The following is a 15,951-nucleotide window of genomic DNA, read 5'->3' on the forward strand; positions in this document are numbered from 1 at the left end:
AATAGTTTGTTGTGTTTTATTTTATTTTTCGTTAGTTTTTTTTCCCAATCGCATTTCACAATTCTCATTGTGATAAAATGAGACCTAATAATTATGATTAGAATTTGCACTGTAGTAAAAAAATGATTATTAAGTGAATCATATGAAAACCATCTTGTCAATATTAGTCTATGGACATTTACATATGTACAGCTACATCTTCATCATCAGTATCATCATCTTCCCAGTCGAGGTTAAATGAATTAGCAGCTTTCTTAAGCTCGGTTAAACCGGTGAGATCTTCCAGGTATGTAGGATGGTTAATAGCTTCAAGTAAGAAACTGTTACCTCTCTCTCGATACTCCGATATCACCTGAATATAATAAAAGTTTAAAAAACGTTATGATCAAGCTTCGCGAGAGCTTACGGTTCTGTTCTGTTAGAAAAGTTTTCATGTGGAAAAACTTACGGTTTCAGAGCAAGCGGTGCAGCTGTTGGAGGCTTGCCCAAGCAGCGTGATCTGTGAGAACTGAGAAACTGAGCTTCGAATCTGATGAGGTAATATCCCGAGAGGCGAATCATCATTGTTTCCTCCATTACTCGAGCTCGAATTGTCGCCTTTTGCATTGATACTGTATTAAACATATGTAAGACGATAAGCCTGAGGATTGAATTCTCAATGTATTCGGTTTTACGAAAGACTTACCCAAGTGGGTGTTGTAGGACTCCGACTAAGAGTTCAACGGCAAGGGCTCCTGCAATAGGAGCTAGACCTGGGCGTGTAACAGTGCATTGCTGGTCTAGAGTTCGATCAGTCATTGACTGCAAGATACAAGAAAAGAGCGGGGTTAGGACGAATCAGAACTGAACAGAGGTATCACAAAACAACAACAAAATAACAAAACCAAAGAAGCCAGGGAATTACATCCTGAGGTGCAACCACATCGTTGCAAAAGTAACATCCAAGTCTCTGTTTGTTTGTCTTGTTCATGTCAAGATTCTGCATATCATCAGACAGGGATGTCGGGCCAGCGCCATGGCGCATTACCATGTAGCTGTCGAAACCTAAAGCCGCGTTTATAGCGATCTGAATTTCAATTCAAACACCAACATATCAAGCAGATTGTTATTATACTTATACTTAAACCAGCAAGATAGAAAGAAAGAAACAGAGTTGAGTTACCTTATTGGCATTAGCACAAAGAAGAGAAGGTAACCACCGGCTTTCTCTTGTATCAGTTAACAAGAACACGGCATCATGAGATTCAATCAATTCGCTAAGACGTTTACAATCTGCGAGAACAGAATCCTCTTCTTGGCTAGAAATCGGATGTCCAGGCATCGGTATAGCCATAACAACTCCACTAGATTCCATTGCTGGAAATATCTGTTTGAGGCTTTTAACAGCAGCAACCGCTTTGAACTCGCCTCCTACACAATCTTCAAATGTGTAGAGAGATTGCCTGACTGGATTAGACATAGCTACTTTGCCATAGTCAACAAAGGTGATATTGCGGATTCCCCAACCCTAAAGAAAGAGAAAGATAAAAGAAGATTTTTAATTAATCGGATGAGTTTGTCAAATTGTTGATCTTGAACTCTCTTCGTTACATACCATAAGGGTACGAGCAACTTGGCAGCCCAATGTACCAGCTCCAAGAAGAAGGCATTTGACAGAGGACAAAACGTTTAAGTCAAGAGACGGTAATGCACGCCATCTCATTAACTTTAAGTTTAAATCAACAGCAGAAACAGCCAACCTGCGAAAAGACGAGAATCCGTTTCTTTAATCAGACTATACCTATTTATTTGTTATAATCTTTGACATGGAACAGAAAATCACCTTGTTGGATCCATAGAATTAGCAAGGCTAATGGATCGGGGTACTCGTTTCCCTTTGTTAAGCTCCCATCCCACTGAGTTAGGCACAGTCTCAGCTGATTCACCTGATGCAAGTGTAACTGAGGCTTGACCAACAAGGGAAAGGTTCAAGTCAGCGAAACCACGACTCTCTCTGTAGCAAAAGAACCAAACTGTCTCGAGGCTCCATCTTGCACGTATAAGTGCCAAGTAATTTCGAAGTGGCCAGCCAGGATTATTAGGAAGGTGACATGGATCATAGAAACCGAAAAGCAACTGCAGGAAGAAAGATAGATAAAGGTGAATTTTTCTTTCTGGTTTTTTACGTATACTAAAGAGTTAGTTGTTACACATTACCTTATGATGATCACCTTGGCACGCTTCCCAGTCTTTAAGATGTCTGATACTAGCTTTTGAATCAGAAGAAACCGAAACCAAAAAGAATGGAACATCTACAGCAGCAAAAACACAACGATTCATAACATATATTCAGTTGCTACTCGTTGAAACTGAATAATACCAGAACAAGAATGTTGAGTACCAGTAGTTAAATCTGAGTTGCGCCACTCGTTACAAGCAGCGGATACTGACTCCGCCTCTTCAGAACTAAAATACTCTGAAGCTGGCTTTAATTCTACCAAACTTGCAGGAGGATCAAGTACAAGCGCAGGAAACGCAAACCAATACCGGAAACTCCATTTCTTAAGGTCTGCAAAGGAGATAACAAGGAATCTTGATAACACAGCAGGGTCCTCAAGTGCTTTTCCTGATTGAATATCATCCCAAATCTATAATCTCACCAACAAAATAAGATTAGACTTACACAACACAAGAACTGATGAGAACCAAGTCAGAGACAAGTTTTTGTATTAACCTTGTTTGCTTCTGCTTTGAGAAGACTTTGTTTGTCAAGTTTATCGAAGCTTTCGAGGGTATTGGTGTTATACAAAATTCCAGGAACAGGACACTTATTCCTATTTCCATGGCTAGTACTAGCAACCGATGATTGTTCATCTAAAGGCAATGACTCTGATAAAAGAGTCAGATGATTTGAGACTTGTGGATGTGAACATGGTCCATAAAAACCTGAAATTTTCCACATTAATTCCCATCACATTAACACGATATAACGAACCAAAAACAGAGGAAACCTAAATCTGAATTTATTAAGGATCATAAAACAGAGGATTTTAAAGTTTTCAACTTTTTTCTGATTCTCTAAACCTAAACGGATCCTAAGAACTTGCCCAGAAGTTAATACATCAAAATTTATGTAACAAAATCGATGAATTGGGTATTTGTGTTTTGTGTGTTTACCGGTGATTGGAATCGGAGAATCGTCGATTCCGAGTTTATCGAGTTTCAAAGAGGAGAAGCTGTGCCAGAAACCTTCGTCGACGGAACTGTTCAATGGAGCGAATTGAAGTATGGTTGGTGAAGTTTCTTTCTCAGACATGGCTGAGATTGCAATTTTGCTGATGAGAAGGGTCAATGAGTAAGGCAAAGAAGAAGACGATGACGGAGAGAAGAGAGAAAGAGGAGTCGTGCCAGGAACAGGGTCAATCTGGGTCGGGTCACCTTTAAGTTGAAGCAAACCAAAACCGGTTTAATTTAAAAAAAACACAAATCGAACGGTTTAGATTTTACCAACTAAACCAAACCGAACCAAATTCGGTTTTGTACTGTCTTTTTTTTGTGTTTATGTAATAAAATCATCGATTTTACCAACTAAACCAAACCGAACCAAATCTATGCATCCCTCTCTCTTTTCGTTTTGTACTGTCTTCTCAGTTTTATTTGTTAGTTGTTTGATTGAAGTAAACCCTTCACAATCCTTTTTTATGGGAAAGGGTGTAAAAAATACAGATCCTAATTATGTTTACCAAAATTTCATATTGTTGGATCCCAAAAACATAAAAACATTATTTTATTTTTCTGGCATGTATTTTATACTTGCCAAAAAAAACAAAATAAACTGATAACTGATATTATTTTTACCATTGGATATCTGAAATTTTTGTTTATTAGAAAAAATCTAAACTTTCATTTCTTATCAATTTTTCAATTTCACTCAGTGGAATTTTATTACGTATATGCTTCAAATTACCCCTAGCTAATACCGTCCAAATTTATCGACTTATATGTAAAAGAAATGTTTCGATATTATCAAATCTTTCTGCATCACATGATAAACGTAATTACAATTTCACAAAATGCATACAACCAACCATCTGAAATTCTGAATATAATTTTTTCTTACACAAACTATTCACATTATTTATAGACATAAATCATATCGCACACGCAAATACACAATTAAAAGCATAACCGGGTACTGAACCGGATTTGATATCATATGGTAGGGTAAGAAGCTTTCATGGCAAGACCACATAGTCCTTCTTTATCCTTGACATCTTTTTGAATCCTCATGTATCCACTCTCTCCCCACTTTGTTCCCCAAGAATTCTTGATGATCCAATACTTTGATCCGTTCGTAGATTCACCGTATCCGATAGCAGTCACTGCGTGATCAAGATACGTAGTGCACTCTCCAGTGAACACACCAGACGAGTAGAATTGGAAATCAAAACCACCTCCTTCGATTCCAACGCTAACTGGTTGGTGTGCCACTGCCTTCATCAGTGCGTTTTCGTCGTTAGCCGGAACATCCTCATAACCTATGTATGTACGATGTGTAACCATGTCAAGATTAATAAGTTCAACATATTTGGCTAATGAATTCCGGGCTTGTTTTTTGATTAAAATAACTTAATTATTTTTATGTTTTAAGAAATTATTTTACATTGACTTAATTAATATAAATGTATTTTTTACTTTTTAATTTGGTTTTTCTGATTGTGGCTGTTAAAATGAAAAAACCAATTTTGTTTATAGGCAGATTTTGGTTCTGTTCGGCTAAAAGTGAAACCTGTGATAGAAGTTGCTTTCGGGTTGGTCTTTTTGGAATTGCAAGTACCATCTTCTCCTTTGTAAGGATAATTTGATTCGGTTGTTAAACCGCCGGTCGCCTTTATATGCTCGAACGCGGTGTCCATTAAACCGCCGTCGCAGCCAAAATCGTTTGTGTCGCAGTCCACAAGTTGTTGTTCAGACAAAGAGATAAGTTTGCCTTTCTTTATCTGAGCTGCTCCTTCAATAGCCGCAACCGCTGAAAACGCCCAACAACATCCTACACAAAATATGACTTCAATAGTCATCATAAATATTTTCATGTATATATACTATTGGATAACCCGTAACAACATATACCATCTCAATAAAATGGTATGAAACAAAATGAAAACATAGCAAAATATCATAAAGATGTAAAAAATTTATGAATAAAGATCTAATTTATACCGCAACTGCGCTGATCCTTGATAGGGGTCACAGCTCCTTTCGTCCTCCAATCAACAGAGATGGGCAAACTACCAGAAGAAACGTTTTGGTACCTAAACGCCCTCGTTTTAGTTTGGCCTAGGCTAGGCAAAGTCGAGACTCCTTTATAACCAGTGTACATTGAACGGAACTCGTCATTGGTTAAATCAGCAAACTGATTTACCGCAAGTTTGAACGTTCTACCGGCAGGCATGCTGTTCAAGAGTTCAATACGTTCAACGTTGCTTTTGAACACAGCGTAGCGATTGTTTTTCTCCTTCATATCCGCGTAAACGCGGCCGTGTTTAGTCATCCACTCGATGTGCCTCTTTTGCATGATGAGTTCATTGTCGAGTGGACGAGAAAGAGCGATGGAAAAACATATTGATAGAATTAGAGAGACCAAGAAACATATTTGCATCAGTTTAAAAGCCATTGCTTTAGGAAAGTTAAATGATTCTTGGTACTAGTTTGATTATTCCAAAAGGGTATTGAGATGGGTTTTATAGTGAAAAAAAGATTGGATGTAATTGGTAATCTTCACATGAAGTGACCGATCCAAATCAAAGCATTTTTGGTTTACAAGTAATGATCTCATACATTTATACATAACTAACTGATGGTTGATGTTTATTACGTAGTTTATTTTTTCTAACTGAAGTCAAGTTTTAATTTGTTCACTTCACTATGCTTGGATTTATATTTTTAGTTGCACTATGTTCATTGCCGTGTTCAGAGATATATGTTGAAGTTTTGCGTAAAGACTATGTTAGTTTGTGTATCTAGACGTAGTACACGAAACAAACGGGCCCATATATAAAAACTTATTTGACGCATTTAATTTTAATTAATTTTACAAAGAATTTTAAATTAATATTTAAAACCCCGTATTATTTATCGTGACTAATATTTAAAACGAATATATAAGTTTTATTTACGGAATTTCATATAAAATTTTGAAATTTTGGGTATAACTTCGGATACTCGATTAAAAATATCTCGTATTCATATTCTAAATTAATAATATGTATTTTTATTTTTGGTATTTTCAGGTTTGAATTCAGGTACGGATTTTCGGATAGAGGAGTGTAGAACTCAATATGATAAATCTAAAATTTTGTGTTTGGATTTAGGTCTATTTTCTTGAATCGGTTTCAGTTCTAATTTTTTGTTCCGGTTTTTTTATCCAGGCCTATAACAGAACTTAATAATCATATTTCTTAAACGTAGGTACCTTTCAAGGGTCAAAATCACTAATCTCATCAAAAACATGGAATCTTTTTTTTTGTCTTCTTATAATTAACTAATTTGAATTCAAGGATTCCGTTCTTACAAGAGAACCATTCGTGCAAGTTAAAAGCTTAATTAATCAAAGTAAAAAAAGAAGAAGAAAAATGAGTCGACAAAAATCAACTAATTTCCATCAAATCATCGAATCATTCATAGTCACACAAGTAAACTTCATTACGTTAAGTATTCTTTTGTAGATAAACGATATGATTTGCTAAAAGTTTCCTTTTCAATGATGTTTTCCACTAATTTCATATATTTTAATCTCTCTAAATATAGATATTATTAGGGATAATAGAAAAAGAAAAAAATAATAATTGTATATATTTTATTATATAAAGTTTGATATCAAAGTTACATATTAACAAAATTGTGACACGTGTCAATTGCATTATTGAGATGTAAAAATTCAAAATCTACTATAAACATATTTTATATAAAAGTAAAATAGAGAAAAGAAAACATAATTTTAATTAAAATCTTTATAAAAAAAACCTTTGTAAACTTTCAAATGTAAAACAAAAGTTTTGTTCTTAACAATTTTAAAAATATTAATACGGAATTATAAAAAAATTATAAAATTTAAACAGCTTTAAAATTTAGAAAAGATCATTATAAAGAAATTATATATATATATATATATATTTATCATAATACTTGAAATTTTAATATTGTTTACTTATTTTAATTTTAAGTTGCTAATTTTACAAGAAAAAAAGATTACTTTTTATATAAGATAAAAAATGATTCAATGATGACAAAAAAAAGGATTGTGAAAATTATACAACTATTACTGTTTCTAAAAAATGTAAATACTCACCTTTACATAAAGAAAAAAATTGTTGAACTAAAAAAATAAAAAATAAAAAATAAAAATAAATCGTCTCATATTATTTCCACCAATCAAATAATTTATTCAAAAAGACTACAATTGTAATATATAAGAAGGAAGTATGTAAAATTAACGTATACGTTTTTGTAACAATAAAAATGTTAAAGTGAAGAAACATATAATAGGTTATTTCATAAAGACAATTTGTTGGTAGTAGTAAAGACTAAAGAATATATTTTAACAGTAAAAAATATTTATGTGCACAAATACACTTTTAGTGGTAATATAGATAATATATTATAGCAAAAAAAACTATTTTCTATAACTAAAAGTTTATCTCTTTACTTTTATACATTGTTTTTACTTACAAAAAGAATTAAATATATATTCTTTATTAAATTTAATTTAATTTTAATAATTTTGACCTCGTCTACGACTATTTTCTTTAACTAAAAGTGTATCTAATTACTTTTTTTTTCTTTTTCAACCAAACAATAAATTAAACATAAATACTTCGGTTAGTTTCCCAAGCCAGAGGGAATGGGTTTACAAACAAATCTTCAGAGATAAGAGAACGCGAAGCACGGACAAGACAATCTGCCTTTGTATTTAATGCACGCGGGATCCAAGAGATAGAGAATAGTGGGAAGGACTCTAGCGAGTTAAACTCATCGAGCAGGTTGGAGAAGGACGACTAATCTTCAGGGGACTGCACCATAGTGATTAACTCAACACAATCAGTCTCGAAATATTTACAAGCGATCTCTGCAGCGCGTATCCACTCAATGCCCCACAAGAACGCTTTTAACTTCGAATGTAGAGGGGGGCTCCATCAATCTGACAACCAGGCATGGAGCTGACATGACTGCCGTAAAAGAGAGCGCCTCTTCCCAGGCTAACTAATCGCCCAAAGCCTGAGCAATTATATCATTCGCCTCGATCTTTAAACTTTGATTTTTTTTTTATTTATGACCTTCCAGATTGCCTATAAAATCCATGGTAATTGAAGAAGTTGATCAGGATCAGCCTGTTGTGACTTAGAGGCACCCCTCCAAAAAAAAATCTAAATTCGAGTACACTGACTCATGGAAAACCCTCTGACAAGACCGGAATCGAAGATAAATCCCAAATTTCACATGGCGAGGGCATTAAAAAAACATGATTAATAATCTCAACCACATAGTCACACCTTTTACACCAAATATCACATTGGACACCTTGGTGTATCTATTTACTTTTATAGATAGTTTTTACTTACTAAAAATATTTACTTTATATTCATCATTAAATTTTATTTTATTTTAAAAACTCTAAACCCACATATTGGGTTGGTCCTAATCTAGTATATATGTATTGAATAATAAAAGAGGGATACGTACGAAATTGCATTTTTGGACTTAAATCCAAACCATATATTTGGCTGAAGTGATAACGTCTAAAAGACTAAATTGAAATTGTTGTTTAAAAATGAAAAAGACTAAATTGAAATTGACAAATAACTGCATTTTTACAAATATAATGATTAGAAAAATGTTTTATTGTAATTTTTTAACACCAAACCCCAAAAAACGTTATTAGCATACAAATAAGTATTACAGATTTTTCACACGGTACTTAAAAAAGAATAACTGTAAACAGCAATATAATAAATAGTAACTGTAAAGGAAAAATGCAAATGAATACTTAACTTTTCACAATGGCATAAAATGCTCAGACATTTTCAATAACACTTTGTTATTGTGAAAGAATCACCCTTGTCGAATCCTCAAATTAAATCACAATCGATTTTTCCATGAACCAAAGTTATGTCTCATCCGAGTTTTGACTAACACGAGTGTGTCACTGTTTTGTTGACTTGCCGTAATCTTTCTTCTTCCTCGCTTTGCAGAAACACTTAAAAGCCCAGTTATAACTTATAACTATAATATGGCCCCAACTCATTCGCGAGACAAACAAACCTTCTAATAACCAGACCTTGTTTGGCCAACGCCAACGGCATAACCGCTGAAAGGTTTAAAAAAAAGAAAAGAATTATTATCTTAATCATATATATATATATATATATATATATATATTTCTATTATCTTTATTGATTGTAGCTAATAAGAATATGATATATGTCTTTGTCTTTTTAAGAGGCGCCTCCTAAATAAAAGAATTAGGGCATCTCCATCAATGGTCATTAGCAAAGTTGCTTAAAAAATATTTTGTTATAAATTTTTTAAAAAAGTTAAATTAAGAACTTTTCAAGAAACAGTAAAATTTCATGGGTCCATTGAAGTTGCTAAACTTGAAATTTTAATTAAATTTCTTGATCTTAATTAAAAGAGATGCTTAATATGTCACTAGAACTTGTAAGGCCAAATCAGAGCAGTGATAAACTAGAGCAACACATAGAGGAAAGACCATTGATGAAATTTAAGCTCTTTAACTTGAGAAAACCCATAAATTTTCAAAAAAAAAAATCAATTCTTTTAAAAAACAATAAAAAAACAATAGGACAACTTCTCTAATCCGTAAAAGAATCAATTTCTCCACTCGTTTCCACAAAATCAAAGCAGTACCAACTCAGTCATAAAAAAGGCTTACTAATTCATTCTCCATACTCAATCGGACCAGCCTCAACCTGCGTCTTCAGTAAGCTGTATTTCTTGGTTATAAACCTGTTCCAAGTTTTTTTTTTTTTTTTTTGGCAAAAAACCTGTTCCAAGTTTGAAACACATCAAAGAGAGATTCAGACAAATGACAAATTCTACTTAAGGGCAAGTTAAGATAGCAAAAGCTCACCTAATAGTAATTTTACACTTGATGGTAATTTTACATACCAGCCTATATCTTCTCTAATAGAATTGGAACCAATTGGCTAAATTTCTAACCTGTGCCAAATCCAACAAGTATCCACGTTTTTCTATAAAAACTAAACCAAGCTAATCCAAGAAGAGATGAAGGAAACTGAAACCTGGCTCGTTCAAGCAGTGGGGCTAATGCCGAGATCCAGAAGAGAAGGGATATCACCATGCTCAACGTCTTCTCAAGAGGGAAAGTTTTTCAATTGATCAAAAGCAGCGATAGTCTTCCTAATCTCCAATTTCTGGTGGATTTGAAATAGAATCTTCTGGAAGGTAGAAGATGTTGATGTTGATATCGGTCACAATTAAAGATTTATAGTTCGGTAAAAAGAATGTCGAATCTCTCTTTATAACTCGGTGCCGAGGTACAATAATTCGGACTACAACGGTAGATGATATGAATTTAGACAAGCAAAGGAAAAGAAAGAAGACGAGTTTGGAGCTCGTCGACTTGTGTTCTGGACGAGACGTTAGCTAATCACTCGTACTTTCCGTAGTGTTTAGCTCTTTTTTTTTGTGTCCACTTTCTTGAATGTCGTATGTCCATATTTATAGAAAGTCGTATCGGTTTGTCACTTAAAAGGACCGAAATACCTCTCCTTCCTTTTAAGTGATTATTTGGGTCTTGGGAGATTCCTTATGGATTGGGCCTTGTGTAGGGAGGGGAATCCACCCCTAACAGTATTCCCCCCCACCTTCAGTTTGTAGTTGCTTAGGCAAAGAACTTTGTGCGTTGCTTTTGCGACGAGCTCAGTTATCCTACAATCCTTTCGTCCAAAGGCTGATCTGGACAAAAATTGGGAATCCGAAAAGTTTTCTGGGGACAAAGATCTGGAAACTGGAAGGTCGCGAGTGGGTTTTCCCATTTTCCGAGACAACCTGTCCAATCGCGCGCGTGAGATTTGCTAGCGCGTGAAATTCGGAACCCAAAACGTCGCTAATCACTTCACATCCGCAATCATGATTGCCAAAACCCTTCCTTCGCCTATAAATACTTCTTTTCCCTTCATGATTTCTCATTTCTGCTGCTCCTCCGCCGTAAGGTACGACTGCCCTCCTCTCTTTATTTCCTTGTTTTTGTTTCCATTCTTTATGCCTTCTTCCGTATCGGTCGATCCCTCTGCCGCGAGCCACCTCCGGGAGGTTATTCCTTCCAATTCCGAAGATTCGGGAAAATCCACTTGCCGCAGGGTTCGATCTCCTTCTCCCGAGCGATCTTCTTCTGACTCTACGGATTCCGAAGAGGCAAAGCTCGCCGTCCTTCAGCGCCGCTTATTCCCCAGTTCAGCGGTTCCCAGTTCGTCCAATCTTCCTTGCAAAGTACCCTCTCTGGTCGACGAGTCTTCTTTCGACGAGGGATTTTCTCTAGGTTTGGACGGGGCTCCCCCCATGAGCTCGAACATGTTCTCTTTTGTCCGTTACTCCACGTTAAAGCTAGAGGCGGCCACCAAGGCTGTTCAACTTGGGAAGTTGAACGCTCGGCCAAACATTCGAATCCCGTCTAAAAATCAGCGTCCTTGGGATGTTCCCCCTGGTTTCATTTGCCTCTCAGAGAAATTCTTCACCGAGTGCGGGCTTACCTTTCCTCTCCCCGCCTTCTTGATGACATACTTCGCCAGGTGTAAGGCGGCCATTTCACAATTTTCCCCCGTGACCTTCTGCAACACGGTGGGCCTTTCTATTATGGCCGAGGCGGCAGGCGTCAAGCTTACATGTGACCATCTTGAGGAATTGACGACCCTTAATTCGGCGAATCGATCCATGTCTCCCGAAATTCACTACTTAGCCTTCGCGAAGAAACTAACCCTCGTTGAAGGTGCGAAGGGCAAAACCTAAAATTGGGGGCTCTACTACTTCTGCCTGGATATCGTCCCGGGGGTCCTTGAGGATCCTTCTATCCCCTTGGTCTCTGGGTAAAATCCTTCACCCGGTAGCCGACCGATCCTTCTTGCGTCGTTTTCTTCGTTCCCGTTTGCTGACTCAATTCCTATGTGTTTTTTCTTTTGTTTTTCAGTTGTCATTCCTCGGTGTCTCCTGCCGTGTTTCGCCTCGTTCCAAGCCGAGATAGACGTGATCAAGCTTTTCTGCCCTTACGTTTGGTTGGGTACCGAACTTAAAAAGGATCGTCCAAGGAAAGCTCGAGCTCCGTCGAAAAAGAAAACAGGTAACCCTGTTGGTCTAGACTAATGCTGGTATCTTTTTGACATATCTTCATTTCCGTAAAAACTTGCTTGTCGATTAGTTTTTAGCCGAGACAATGGGAAAACTGAACATGACCGTTCCTGATGCGTCTGCTCGTTATCGTCAAACATCCAAGATGACTCCACCGCCTCGTCCAGATAACCGTTTGGACTCTCGTCCAGAGACCCGTACCGTCGATGTTGGCTTGTCTCGTAGTGATCATGCTCCTCAAGGTCGTCGTTCGGCGGAGATTCGCGAGGGAAAAGAGCTCGCCAAAACCAATCCTCTTCCTTCGAATCGCCATGTTGGGCCCACCGAGATGCTCCCCTCTCGAAAGAAGGTCAACAAGACTTCCAGTCGTCAAGTCGAGGTGACCAAAAGTCCTCAGAAGAGGAAGGACGGTTTGGGTCAGGAGCGGCCTGATCCTTCAAAGAAGCAGAAGACGACGGATTACCGTTTGGAGTTCGCCCACTCCTCCGCTGCTCGGTCCTTCCTAGATGATTCCCAATCATATGCCGAGCTGTTTCGTAAGATCCACTTTGGCTCTGGTCGCTTGCTGCCTGTTGAACGGATGAAAGAAGAGGATGCGGTTACCGACGTTGCCCAAACTGTCTACGAGGTTCGCCCATTCCCTCTGTGGTTTATTCCTTTTTCTTTTGTTTAGCTAACTATCGCGTGTCTCACAGCTTATTGCGCACACGAATCGTATGACTTCGCGCTATGAACGTTGCATTCGTGACTTGGAGAACTCCCGCTCGAATCCTCTGAACCCTTCAAAGAGGATTGAGCGTCTTGAAGCTCAGCTCGGGGAAGCCGTTCGTTCCAACCAGAGGCTGAGTGACGAGGTGTCGAAGCTCGAACACCACCGTCGTGGGGTAATCGTGCAAAGAGACGATCTTCTCTCGAAGCTAAAGGCGTCTGATTCTTCCTGTAATGGGCTTCGACTTACCCTTAGCTCGGAGACCAAAAGGCTTAGAGACCGTTACGAGGAGTTTGACATCTTCGAAATGATCGACGCCTACCATCAACTGTCTGGTCGCGCATAAAGGCTATTGTCGAAGTACAAAGAATACGCCGAGGCAGTTAAGGTGTCCAGGGAGAAGTTTCTGGAATACAATCAAGCCGTCGGTAATGTGCAAATGCTTGAGACGCTTCTTGCTGATGGTCAGATTTCTCTTCTCGCGGATGGAGTCCAGGAGAAGGTCGTTGCTGTGACGTTTCAGCATCTCCTTGGTTTTTACCGAGCCTCTTCCCGCGATCCCTAAATGGGTAAGGTCTCCAGAGAGTGGGGATACCGGAAGGCGAGACGACGAGGTTGAAGTTGAGGGATCGGAGAGCGAGGACATCCAAATTGATACCTGGGAATAGATGTCCCGCAGAACGGCTGTCGGGACGATGGTACTCCCTGGTTACTGGCCTTGTATCTTGATTTTTTCGTTGTGTTAGTTCGCCGTGTTTTGGGGTCGGCTCCCTGTATCTTTCCTTTGTATTTTGATTTTGTCTTGGACCTTGCATTATTTACCGGATCTCTTTAAATTTCCAGCTATCAGATACTTTGACTTTACAACATGTGTCGATCATTCAACGGGTATGGCTTTCGAGGCCCATTGATTGGTCGCTTTCCCTCGGGAGCTCACGTGTTTCTTCCTATAAATTAACCCTTCAAGTTTCTTTATTCTCCACCGTTTGTTTCTCCTCTTCCTTTTTCCTTTCGTTTTTCTTTGTTAGTTCTTCTTTCAGACATGTTTGGTCGTCGTTATGCCTATGAAAACGAGGTCGGGGTGGCTGAGGAGGGTGCGAGAGCAGCTTGCTGTGAGATCAGACGACGTAATTCGTTCGGAGATCGAATTTTATCATGCTCGGATCCAGAGGCTGGGAGCTTATATCAAGGCTACAAATCGTATGTTAGAGCGTCACTTCCAGTTCTGCCTTGTGGATGGGACCGTGGAGTATCTCGAGCATTTGGTCGACGATGAATTCTTCATTTCGAAATAGAGATGGGACTGATTGCTAGAGGAGTGTTCTCGCCGCGAAACGTTACTAGCTGAAGTGGTGGTTCCTGACCTCGAAGAGGGCGATCTCGAGCCCATCGGCAGAAGGCCCTTCGAAGATCATGCGGAACTCGATGCTTGCTGAGATTGGGTCAACGTGTTGCGTTGTTACATCAATTAGTCGAGCTGAAGGGATCTGCTCGTATCCCGAGAAGATGGTTGCCAGGGGTTCGGACGTCCAAGTAGACAAGATAGAGGAGTTGAGGGGAGAATGCCGATTTTGGCAGGTAAAGTTTGGCGAGCTTGAGTTCGGCGAACCCTCGAATGCCGACCTGGGAATCGAGGGCTGAATTCGTTCTTCTGGTGGTGCTCGCCTGTTTTTATTAGTTTCCCTTCTTTCTTTTGTACCCTACTAGGGTCGGTTCCCGTGACAGATTATTGTCGGAGTAGGGGTCGGCACACATTAAATTTTAACTCGGTTTTCTTTATTTTTCCTTTAATTTGGGCTGCGACATATGATAGTCGGCTTATCTTCTAACTGCGAGTTGCGACTTAGCTATTTTCTTTGATTATCCAGGTGCGACTCGTGATGATCGTCTTATCCTGGGCTACAAGTTGCGACTCGACTAATTTTTTATTATTATTCAGGTGCGACTCGTGATGATTGGCTTATCCTGAATCTGCGAGTTACGAATCGGCTAAGATATAATGTTGGAACGCCGGATTGTCACCGAGCTAGGGTGGCAATCTTAAATACGAACACATGAATTGAAAAGGTGAATTTTATTATTGGCGGTTGCGTCCGGTGAACGGGACTGCCTACGTACCCTTCGAGTTAATAGAAATGCTTTGTGTGCATCAAGTTCCAAGATCGAGGGACTGACTCGCCACTCATCGTAGGTAGCTCGTAGACGCCTAGGTGGACGACCTTTGATACTTGGTACGGTACTTCATAGTGGACTCCCATTTTTCCTGCATTGGGTTCGGCAGTGTTCTCAAAGACCTTCCGGAGGACAAGATCTCCCTCATCGAAGTGCCGGTTGTGGACTTTCTTGTTGTAATTTTTTGCTGCGGCGAGCTGATAATTCTGAATTCGTAGAAGTGCTTTGTTGCGCTTTTCTTCGAGTTCGTCGAGTCGATCCATGAGCATATGGTTATTGAGGTTGGTGTCGTTGATGAGCATTGTTCGTCGAAGACTAGAGCTAACGACCTTGGTGGGGGCCATTGCTTCTATCCCGTAGGCCAGGGAGAACAAGGTTTGTTGTGTGGCTTGCCGTGGGGTCGTTCGGTAGGACCAGAGCACCCCATCGAGTTCGTCGGCCCAGGCACTTCTTGCACTTGGCGACGAACTTCTCGCACTTGGCGACGAACTTCTCGCAATCGGATATCATTGTCGGCTTGTAATGGTCGTGCTTCTTGATTCGCAGTGCCAAAGCTCGACCACCCGAATGGTTACCTCCAGCTCCTTCGTGTGTTTCCATCATGACGCGTTCTGTATTGTCGCCGTGCAGACATATGCGTAATGCTCCTAACGTGGTCCACCAGAGTAGATGTTCTTTCATTAATGTGTAATGGGCAGCCTTCGTTTTTA

At 38.8% G+C, this 15,951-nt stretch overlaps 2 protein-coding genes and 1 long non-coding RNA gene across 3 annotated transcripts; all 3 read right to left on the reverse strand.

Moving 5' to 3' along the window:
- Positions 1 to 110: 110 nt before the first annotated feature.
- Positions 111 to 3,399, reverse strand: LOC104724806 (ubiquitin-like modifier-activating enzyme atg7). The gene is made up of 11 exons (XM_010443355.3): positions 3,157 to 3,399; positions 2,714 to 2,925; positions 2,381 to 2,627; positions 2,197 to 2,291; positions 1,823 to 2,115; positions 1,595 to 1,739; positions 1,163 to 1,507; positions 905 to 1,066; positions 686 to 801; positions 449 to 611; positions 111 to 352 (listed from the first exon to the last, which is right to left on the reverse strand). The coding sequence occupies exons 1-11, from the start codon at positions 3,293 to 3,295 to the stop codon at positions 179 to 181; spliced, it is 2,091 nt and encodes a 696-aa protein (XP_010441657.1). The 5' UTR covers positions 3,296 to 3,399; the 3' UTR covers positions 111 to 178.
- Positions 3,400 to 4,000: 601 nt separating this feature from the next.
- Positions 4,001 to 5,793, reverse strand: LOC104724808 (senescence-specific cysteine protease SAG12). The gene is made up of 3 exons (XM_010443356.3): positions 5,200 to 5,793; positions 4,769 to 5,029; positions 4,001 to 4,517 (listed from the first exon to the last, which is right to left on the reverse strand). The coding sequence occupies exons 1-3, from the start codon at positions 5,651 to 5,653 to the stop codon at positions 4,192 to 4,194; spliced, it is 1,041 nt and encodes a 346-aa protein (XP_010441658.2). The 5' UTR covers positions 5,654 to 5,793; the 3' UTR covers positions 4,001 to 4,191.
- Positions 5,794 to 9,219: 3,426 nt separating this feature from the next.
- LOC147934747 (uncharacterized) lies at positions 9,220 to 10,050 on the reverse strand. Its single transcript, XR_015570586.1, has 2 exons — positions 9,929 to 10,050; positions 9,220 to 9,343 (listed from the first exon to the last, which is right to left on the reverse strand). It is a non-coding gene; the product is annotated as an uncharacterized LOC147934747 (long non-coding RNA).
- Between the last annotated feature and the right edge of the window lie 5,901 nt (positions 10,051 to 15,951).

The sequence above is a fragment of the Camelina sativa genome, chromosome 11 (genome assembly GCF_030686135.1).
Source record: "Camelina sativa cultivar CO46 ecotype springtype chromosome 11, ASM3068613v1".
NCBI classification, from domain to species: Eukaryota; Viridiplantae; Streptophyta; class Magnoliopsida; order Brassicales; family Brassicaceae; genus Camelina; species Camelina sativa.

What these genes read in the sequence shown, in the direction of transcription:
- LOC104724806 (XM_010443355.3), bottom strand. Translation starts at nt 3,295, where the DNA reads ATGTCTGAGAAAGAAACTTCACCAACCATACTTCAATTCGCTCCATTG. An exon ending in AAGTTGCTCGTACCCTTATG is followed by an intron (nt 1,508 to 1,594) that starts GTATGTAACGAA and finishes CTCTTTCTTTAG; the next exon opens with GGTTGGGGAATCCGCAATAT. An exon ending in TTTGTGCTAATGCCAATAAG is followed by an intron (nt 1,067 to 1,162) that starts GTAACTCAACTC and finishes ATTGAAATTCAG; the next exon opens with ATCGCTATAAACGCGGCTTT.
- LOC104724808 (XM_010443356.3), bottom strand. Translation starts at nt 5,653, where the DNA reads ATGGCTTTTAAACTGATGCAAATATGTTTCTTGGTCTCTCTAATTCTA. An exon ending in CAAGGATCAGCGCAGTTGCG is followed by an intron (nt 5,030 to 5,199) that starts GTATAAATTAGA and finishes TATTTTGTGTAG; the next exon opens with GATGTTGTTGGGCGTTTTCA. An exon ending in GAAAGCAACTTCTATCACAG is followed by an intron (nt 4,518 to 4,768) that starts GTTTCACTTTTA and finishes GTACATACATAG; the next exon opens with GTTATGAGGATGTTCCGGCT.